Genomic DNA, 10,607 nt, shown 5'->3' on the forward strand with positions numbered 1-10,607 from the left:
AGCCACACCAGCCAGGCCAGCCACACCAGCCAGAGATCTTTTAAATTTATATTCTGAATAATAGTTTTTGATGTCACTAAAATTTGGTTTTCCTAATATTTAAGTATTATATTCTTGAAAAACATGCTGTAGCAGATTTGTTAGTCACCTGCCCAACATCTACTCTCTTCTTTCTTAATAACAGAATTCCTAATTATAGTGAATAACAACCTTCCCAGTTATACATATCTTTCCAGCCTCCCTTGATAATAGGAATGACAGGTGAGATGGAAGCAGAAATTGTTGAATGAGGTGGTTCTAGAAAAGCTCTTTCAAGGAAGATGACTCAAGTTGGAGCCATGCCCCTTCGATGATGGCTGAAGCTCCAGAAGCCATCTAGAACTATCAGACACTTTAAGGATATAAGTTAGTGCCAAGAGTGGATGAAACAGCCCTGGCTGGGGGGCTCAGTTGGTTGGAGTGTCATTCCATACACCAAAAGGTTGTGGGTTCTATCCCCGGTCTGGGCATATACGGGAGGCAACTGGTCAATGTTTCTCTCTCACATCATTGTGTCTGTCTCTCTCTCCCCTTTCCTATCTATAAAATAAAATAAAAAATAAATAAAATTGTAGTCTATGAAAAAAAAAGAAACTATTCAGATAATGATGGTGATGGATACAAAATTTTAGCAGCTTTACTACCCTTCAAATAGCCATAAATTTTTGAGCTTTGTTTATTGGAATTTGGGGAAGGATTTTTAGCAAATTATAAAGATTTGCTAATTTAGTAACTAATGTTGTGATCAATCATACTGGTAAACATAGATAGAGACTTGGCTATTACTTCATGTGCCTCCTGTCCTGAAAATTTATCCTTCCCTTTGAAGAGCAGGTTTCTATACTCCTTAAGTATAATCATTCTTAGAGAAGGAATCAATAAATACTTAGAGAACCAACAGAGAGGTTTGGAAATTAGAAAATCACCCAACCTTGCATGCACTGGACCATGACGGAGAATACAAAGTGGAATTTTTTATTCATAACTCAGCTTTCAAGAGTAAATAACTCATTGGCTTTTACATAATCTTAAAACCAGACGAAGAAGGTGATTAACAAACTCAGTGTGGTCTAAATATTCACTTAGAACAATGTTAAAATCATTGCCATCAATAGTTTATGGAGAAATTTTACACTCAAGGACAAAATTGTTTTCTTGAACATGTAAGTTATACTTGATTGAAGAATGGGAAATAGATTAATTATGGCTTAGAAACTTTTTAATGCTTCTTAAATTTACAATAAATATCCTAGCTCTAGCTTTAAAGGAAATAGGTCTACATATAAATTGCTGGAACAACTTCTACACTATCAGACTTTGCAGAAGACATTTTAAAACTCATTCCCACCAAGAATTAGTCAATTTTTAGTACTCTTTATCATTTAAATGAGTTTCTGCATAAGAACAATACTGAAATTGCTCTGTAATATTGGAATTTTTCCTTTAATGAGGAGAAAACATCTTGGACATGCAATAGAATGTTTCAATCATATTTCTCCAACAGAATAAGTCCTTTCCAAAAACACCTTATAACAAGAAATAATTATTGTTATTGTATGTTTTATCTGTAAAAACTAAATGCTGTAATAGTTATTAATACAAAGTAGATTTGTAGAGAGAGTGATGCTGAACAAAAAAGAATTATCTCTTGTGAGAGTTATCTCTCTGAGTCCCCAAAGTTTACTGTAATAGGGTGGCTTACAATATATGCTATTGCCTAGGCCTGCTTTTCTTCTATGGCAAGTAGGTGGAATACTGTCCTCCAAAAAATTCATTCCCACCCAGATTCTGAGAATATGACCTTATTCAGAAGTAGGGTCTTTTCCGGTGTTATTAGTTAAGATGAGGTCATACTGGATCAGGTTGGGCTTTAATTTAATATGACTGCTATCTTCATAAAGAGGGACATTTATAAACAAAAACAAACAAACAAACAAAAAAGCAAGGAATACCTAGGGCTACCAGAAGTGGGAAGAGACAAGGAAGGATCCTTTCCTAGAGGCTTCAAAGGGAGTGTGGCCCTACCAAACACCTTGATTTTGGACTTCTAGTCTCTAGAATGAATAAGGAAACAATAAATTTCTGTTCTTTTAAGCCACCCAAGTTGTGGTAATTTGTTAACAACTGCAGATTAAGGCAGCAGGGTGTGTTGACTCAAACTGGTCCAGCAGGAGCACCTGTGGGATGAAGCTGAAGTTCCCTTCTGTGAGGCAGTGCCTGCCATGGCACTAGGGTTTCCAAATTATCCTCATGTGCCTGGTACTCTCCCAGTTTTTAGCACTGATAGTTCCATGTCCCCAGAAATCCCTACTCCTGGGCAAACCAGGGTGGTTGATCACAGTAAATAACATTCTTGCTTAGATTCTTTCCTTTCTCTGTTCTGCTCCCCCTGTTCCCCTACAGATTTTTTTAAGGAGCACTTCCTTAATAAATCACTTCATCTCATCATTTAGGCATTTTACCATCTCATATCATCACAAAAAGAAGGGGAGGACAGTACAATAAGATATTTTGAGTGAGAGAGAAAGATACCACATTCACATAACTTTTATTACATTATATTGTGATAATTGCTCTATTCTATTATTAGTTATTGTTTTTAATCTCTGACTGGGACTAATTTATAAATTAAACTTTATCATAGATATGTATGTATGTATGTATGTATGTATGTATGTATAGGGGAAAAACAGTGTTTAAAGAATTCAGTTCTTTCTGTGGTGCCAAGCATCCACTGGGAATCTTGGAACATATCTCCCACAGATAAGGGGAAGCTACAGTATTAGAAAAATGATAGCATTCTAGCCATGCCTTGTGAATTCTACACTGTCTGAATTGTATTGCTTTCTTCATCCTTTGTGGTAACAACGCACAAGGATACCAGTCATCAAAGGATGAAAGGCATCAGCCAAGACTATCTCTTATTATAGAGCTGGCAAATTGGGCACCCAAGAAACCAAATAGCTATAACAGACGGGCTAGTAACATAACCTAAATTTTATGGCCTCACCTGTGCTCTTGAATGGAATAGAGGTTTGTTTTTCCTGGGTAATTACATCTGGGGATGACTTAAGGTGCGGGGTAGTTTCCAGGCAGAAAGTTTCCCTACCTTTGGAGTAGCTGCCTGGATGTGCATTCCGAATTTGGCTGCGCTCATCATTATGGAGTGCAGGATGTTGTTCCCATCCCCAATCCAGCTAAGGGTAAGGCCTTTCAGAGAGCCATAGTGTTCCTAAAAGGCAAGAAATGGAGGAGATTATACCTGGGAAGAAATTAACTTATATGAAACAATTATTATGGTTAAAATAAAAAAATTCTTCACCCCAATTTTAATGCTTTGTTGGAATAATATCAATGTATAATCACCAAAAATAGCAAGATGTCCTAATATCTTAAATCAAGACATCATATGAACTCATATAAATACTCATATTTTCAAACTTTTCAAATCTGAATCTTTGTTGCATTCATTTATTCATTCATTCAACAAATTAAGCATTATCCACGTCTACTTTCCTTGGCCCTATAAATATAACAATGAATAAAGGAGAAAAAAATCACTGCCTTATGGAGCTTACATTAGCTGGTATAAGAAAGGGGAAATACAATGTATCTAGAAGAGTGTAACATGATAGTTGAGTATGTTTACATGTTTGTAAAGTTGGAGAACATGCTCATTATTAATCTTAACTATTTACACATATGGACATGTGTAGCTAAAGTATAAACACATGCCTTGAAATAATAAATACAGACATCAGGATAATAATTTCCTTGTGGGGTGGGAGGAAATGAGATCGGGAAGAGTTAAACAGTCAGCTGATTTAGATTCCATGCTCTTAATAAGCTGCTATTTACTCATTCAGCTCTCACTTTGAGGATCTCCTATATGAAGGTATTGCACCAGGTCATGCAGGGGACAATATGATGAATAGGACATTTCACTGTCCCTCAATGAATTTATAATCTAGTAATGATAAAGCCCAAGGGCAAAGCATTCAATTTACTGGCATATATGTAAAGCCACATTCACAAATAGCCACTTGGTATCTAACATCATTATATCATCCTTTCTGCATGAATCTTATCCACATCACCAATGAGTTTCATTTTTAGTTTAACTTCACATTTATATTCAAATGAGGAGGAATATGGACCTATCCAGTTTTCCCTGTTTCCCCAGAATAGTCCATAGACACAGAAACCATGGTTTTCAGGATTCCCAGTTGCAAAACTATGTAGAATGGCTGTGGCAAAACAAACGAGATAAATCTTTTAAAGTTATTCAAGTTCCTAAATTGGGGGTACATGGCTAAATTTGAGCCTCAATTCTATGTATTCTGCATGTCCTTAACTCCAGTCTCATCAGTTTATTAAAATGATGGAAATAGCCTTCTTCTCAGAAAGTGATTTCATAATTGGCCATTTTGAATATTGAAAGCATACTCCATCAGTTTTCACTCCCAAGCAACTCAGTCTGAAGTATGGAGGATTACATAAAGCTTTTCTGTTATGTATGTTCCAGCATTCAGGATTCATCCATTGTGTTAGATATGGGACCAAAAAGCAAAAGGATTGAAAGAACAGGGGATAAGAGAAATGCTTTTCCACCCCCTCCATGTGGAATAACAGTTTCACACACACACACACACACACACACACACACACACACACACACACACACATTGCTTTTAACAATGCCTTATTCCTTGAATAGCTAGTATACAGACATGCTAAAATTCATTACCAAAATTATATTTGAAAACAAAACACCAATACTATGATAGAAATGGTTCTACTTAGAGCTAGTCTCTCTTGTAAAAGGCAAGGAAGTAAGCCAACCTGGAGCGTGAGGTAGTCAGCCAGGATCTGGATAGGATGGTACAAATCTGACAGCCCATTGACGATGGGAATGGATGCTTCTTTAGCCAGGATGTCCAGATCTGATTGTTTATACACTCGAGCCAACACTGCATCTGTCATGCTAGATAAGACACTGCAGCAAACAAAGAAAAGATTATCTAAGTTAATTATGCTTACTAATTCCTTCTTTAATACAGAATCTTAAACAGTAATAAGAAATGCTAATAAATTGGAAGTTTTACTAAGTTACAACTACCCATCACCACAACAGATTTAAACAATAATATTAAATGCGTAGTCATTACAGAAGCCAAATTTGTTCCACTGATGTCATAAATAGTGACCACTAATTTTACTATTTTTTAGAAATAAGAAATCAATTGTGGGACTTGCAGTCATAGTGATGAATTATCTATATATATAAAAGCGTAATATGTAAGTCGATTGGACAGAGGAATGACCAGTCGCTAGGATGCACACTGACCACCAGGGGGCAGATGCTCAATGCAGGAGCTGCCCCCAGCCTGCAGGCTCCGATTGCCCAATGGGGAACGGGGAACTGGGGGTGGCAGTGGACGCTGACAGTGCCAGGCCAAGGTGGGTGCGAGCTACTGGGGCCCTGATCACCCCGCCAGTTGCCACATAGAGGGCAACTGGCATTGGCAGTGGGGGGTAGGGCCAGCTGCCGGCAGCTGGGGAAGGTTGGCCCTGATCACAGGCCAGGCCTAAGGCCCCTACCTGTGCACGAATTTCATGTGACAGTCCTCTAGTAATTATAAGTAGCAGTTGGTAAAGTTAACAGAGAAAATACCCAAAAGAAGATATACAAAGAAATATTAATGACCTGGAATGAAGCTAATTTTCTTTTGCACCATCCCAGAGATAATTATACATTTTCACTATCAAATTAAAAGTACCAGTGTGGTAGCCATGGAGGTGCACACACAGATTGCCTTACAAGAGAGAACCTTCTGGGAAGAGTGACATTAGCTAACAGCCCTAGATGCTATACCTTCAGATCCCCAGGCTGTTCCCACCAATGACTGAGCATTGTGGGGGTGTGAGAGGTGGGCCATTCTGCCTGACAGGACACTTTTCTGATAGGCAGTCAGAAAAGTGAGGCTCCTCATCAGCCTGGCTGAGAATTCCTCAGAGCTGCACTCTGATATTCTTTCTATCCTACTCTTTCCTTCCTTCTCTCCTTTCACTGGGGTCAGACCTGCATCACCCCTAAAGGCTAATCCTGCTTCCTCTCCCCTTAATCTTTTACAATTGTTTCCCCAATACATCTCTTGCATGCCTAATTCCATCCAGTAAACTTGAATTGACACAGCCAGCATTTAGCCCTTGTCCCTGCACTCTGGTTAGTTATCAGCATCTCTGCAACATCATACAACACACACACACACCCCTACCAAGAAAGCAACACAAATAAACTCATGGCCACAAATTCAAACAATTCATTGAAAGATGGATATTATCATTTTATAGCTGAAGGACCTGAGACATAGAGAGCTGAACTAACTTGCCCTGAATCACACAGCCAATGAAGTTGGAGAAGTTCAGATTCAAATCAAAGTCAGTTCAACTCAAAAGTTCATGTTCTTACCATTACAACACATGACCTCAAATTTGCAGATGAATTGAGTTAAAATCTTGTTTTTTTATTTACGAGAATCCCTCAAAACAGAGGCTTCTAATGATTTCAGTTTTAAGAAACGATTCTTAATTTCTTAATGACAAAAAATTTTAGAAATCCTCATGATAGCATTTATATCAAACATAGAGTCATTATTATAAGGTATTCAGTTAGTCTTGGATTCTAAATCTAACTGTAACTTAGTAGCTGTTTGGCTTTGGACATTTTTTTAAATTTAACTATCGTTTAGTTTATTCATCTGTAAAACCATAATAATAATATCTCCCATTGGGTTATTGTTAGTATTATCTGAGATAACCCATATAAAATGCATGGTCATAAAGAAAAAGCAAATAAATACATATATGTTAGTATCTTCACTCAATAAAAGAACATTTTGAAACCAAAAAAGGTCTGAATGACCTAATCTCAACGAATGATCCTTGAAATTGAATTAGCTTTATAAAATTCAATAGATTGTCTTTATTTTTATTTGACCACTTCTGATGAAAACTTCCCATGACGGGCATCAATGGAAGGGTCAGGTTTTGGGAACCAGTGCTCTGAACTATCTAAGCAACCCCCCCACACCCACCAAAAATCAAGTGATGGAAGCCCAGAAAGACAGAAGATTTTGTACATAATGTCATTGGCAGGGAGTGTTTTCCAATTCAATTGAAGGAAAAAGGGCATCTCAAATCCTAAAAAATGAATAATCTACTCCCTTCCATAAGGCCCCCTCCTTAGAATAATCAGCACTCTGACCTATTGGACGCCCTAAGGCAATGGTTTGCAAACTACTAAGCTCCTGAAATAGGGTAGAGTTTGTGTCTTTTTACTCTTACCAAGTTTCCCAAGTAACTCAGATAACCTTCCAAAGTTAGAGAACCACTGTCCTAAGACATAGGATAATATGTTAAAAGAATTTTAAATTTTTACTTCTTTCTTCAAGTTCTTAATAAATATTCCCTTCTCAGTTCAGGTACTGATGCTTCATACTATAGAATGCAGGTTTTTAACTTTATTATAGGAAAGTAATGTGGATGGAGGTAGATAGCTGAAAAAAGGAGATGCTAGGGGACCAACTGGAGAAATCAATGCTCTATATACATGAGATAGCCCAAAACCTCCTAGAACAGAGATCCTCATATTGGGTGTATATTGGTATCATCAATAGAGCTGTAAAAAAATCCTGATGCCATATTCTGCCTTTTGGAGGGTTAAATCAGAAGTTATGGTGAAGGATTCACATCAATATTTTTAAAGCTCCCCAAGTTATTCCAACATAAAGACAAAGCTGAGAACCATTGTCCTAGAAATATAGATAGAGACAGGGGGAGGGAGGAAAGGGGCTATTCTAATGCTGAATGGAATAATGGGTCAATGTATAGGAGGAAATTCTTAGCAGTTACTGAAATTACATATTATAAGAAAAGTAAAAATAACAACATGTGTTTTACTGAAAAAAATGAGATCTTATACACTTGTAATAGAAGTACTGTATTTTCCTTTCATCTCAGTCACTACCAACAAAAATCCCATTGAAGTCACAATACCTATTATCTTTTACCCCAACACTTGTAAGCATCTCTAGTGCCCAGATTTTGATCTTACTACTGTTTTATAAGAAAAACCAACAACCCAGAAACCATTAGAAGATATTCAATTCCAAGTCCTTGGGCAAGATAAAATCAGTATAGTCTGTATACTGATGCTGCCAGAAGCAAAAGTAATTTTTAAAATGGCAGGGGCATTTCTAAAAAGTAAAAAGAATCAACTTAAACGGAATCCCATTATCAAGTTGCGATCATTAAATGAAACAAGGTATGGCTGTAAAAGGCCATGTTGCTCACAAGGAAAGAGTAACAATAAATTTACAAAAATATAATTCCAATATCAAAGAAGGAAGACTATTACCATGCACATTTAAATTTATTTTTTTAATGTAGGAAAGTGTTTATATATAACTATCTTATATAATAAAAACCTAATATGCTAAGCGTCCAGTCGTCTGGTCGTCCATTCAACCAATCAAAGCATAATATGTTAATGATATGCTAAGGCTGCTCAACCACTCACTATGACATGCACTGACCACCAGGGGGCAGACGCTCCAACTGGTAGGTTAGTTTACCGTTGGGGTCCGGCCAATCAGGACTGAGTGAGGAGTGGGCCTAAGCCATCAGTCAGACATCCCCCATGGGCTCTCAGACTGCGAGAGGGTGCAGGCCAGGCTGAGGGTGCATGAATTTCGTGCACTAGGCCTCTAGTATAAACATAGATATTTTGGGGGTTTTTGTTATATATATTTCTGTTCATCAATTATAAATGTATACTCTTTTTAATCTGTGTAAATCACAAAGAATTAACATAACTTATAAGTCAAAGAATCCTAGAAATAGTAGAAACTACCATAGGTGGATAGGCCCACCAACATTTATGGTCTTATATAAAGTGAAGTACAAGAGTAGTCCAGCAGTTAAATAGTACCTGTTGCCATATATAATTTACAATTACAAAGATAATACAGCCATTCATTCCAAAATTCTAACTTAGTTAACTGTCCTGAAGAAGAAATCTAAATTTTCAAACTCACTTTCCTATCTCTTTGGGCATCAAACCTTTTGATAACCCAACTCAGTATAACACAATGCCAATGAAAAAGGTATATATTTTTAAATATTTAAATACAAGTTAATATATCATGAAAATATTACAATGTATCATGTACTGCCACAGATTAAAACAAAAACAAGTTAAAGAATACCTCATCTTTTAATTTCTTTTGAAAACTTAGAATTTATATGAAAAATAGGAATAAGGACCTGTGGTAGACAGAATAAATCACCTCCCCAAAGATGTACACGTCCTAATCCCCAGAACCTATGAATATATTACCTTACATGGCAAAATAAATTTTGCAGATGTGATTAAATTAAGGGTCTTGAGATAGATTATCCTGGGGTGGGACCAATATAATTACAAGGTCCTTAAAAGAGAGAGGTCAAAAATGAGAGAAGAGGCTAGCTAGGAACATAACCCTATGGGTTCATTTTAGACCTCTGTCTGCCAGAATTTTGTAAGATATTTATGTTGTTTTAAGTCACTAATTTTCTGGTTATTTGTTAAAGCAGCAATTGCAGCCAAAACTGGTTTGGCTCAGTGGATAGAGCGTCGGCCTGCGGACTGAAAGGTCCCGGGTTCAGTTCCGGTCAAGGGCATGTACCTGGGTTGCGCACACTTCCCCAGTGGGGGATGTGCAGGAGGCAGCTGATCGATGTTTCTCTCTCATTGATGTTTCTAACTCTCTATCTCTATCTCTCTCCTTTCCTCTCTGTAAAAAATCAATAAAATATATTTAAAAAAAATAAAGCAGCAATTGCAAATCAATATAGAGCCCGTGATAAAAAGTCAAAACTATGTGATAAAAATATTTCACCTTAGGCCAGCACCTTGAGTTTCATTCATCTTGAAGTTAGGAACCAATTCCCAAAACCCAATCAAACTTACGTGGTCAGCAATGCATTTAAGTTGCATTCCTTGCCTAGAAAGATTACTACTTTTTCTTTCAGTTGGGTAAAATTACATATATAAACCCTGGAAATGTTTAAAACTAGTCTCTTATAGAATTCCCAAAAAACCAGCAGTGTATAGAAATTTAAATTCCAGAACCATACTATATAATAAAAGAGAAACATGCAAATTAACCATCCCTCCACTGTGCTCAAGCCACACCCACCAACCACGCCTACCAGCCAATCAGGAGTGAGTGTGCAAATTAACCCAACTAAGATGGCGGCGGCCACAGAGCTGGAGTGAGCAGGAGGCTTGGGTTGCCCCTGGGGATGGAGGAAGCCAAGCTTTCCACCTGCCCTGGCCCACCCAGGGCTCCACTCAAGGCTACAAAGTTTCAATTATAGAAGATAAATAAATCCCAGAAGGAAAAAGAAAGAAAGAAAGAAGAAAGAAAGAAGAAAGAAAGAAAGAAAGAAAGAAAGAAAGAAAGAAAGAAAGAAAGAAAGAAAGGAAGGAAGGAAGGAAGGAAGGAAGAGAGGGAGGGAGAGAG

At 37.2% G+C, this 10,607-nt stretch overlaps 1 protein-coding gene across 1 annotated transcript in view; it reads right to left on the reverse strand.

The window, feature by feature from the left end:
• Nucleotides 1–10,607, reverse strand: part of OTC (ornithine carbamoyltransferase) — a 63,848-nt gene that overhangs the window by 12,997 nt on the left and 40,244 nt on the right. The window contains exons 5-6 of the mRNA XM_006766569.1: nucleotides 4,882–5,035; nucleotides 3,149–3,271 (exon numbers count right to left, since the gene is read on the reverse strand). Coding sequence (XP_006766632.1) covers nucleotides 3,149–3,271; nucleotides 4,882–5,035 — 277 coding nt within the window. The remainder of the gene's footprint in view (nucleotides 1–3,148; nucleotides 3,272–4,881; nucleotides 5,036–10,607) is intronic.

Source organism: Myotis davidii, unplaced genomic scaffold (assembly GCF_000327345.1).
Source record: "Myotis davidii unplaced genomic scaffold, ASM32734v1 scaffold960, whole genome shotgun sequence".
Classification (NCBI taxonomy): Eukaryota; Metazoa; Chordata; class Mammalia; order Chiroptera; family Vespertilionidae; genus Myotis; species Myotis davidii.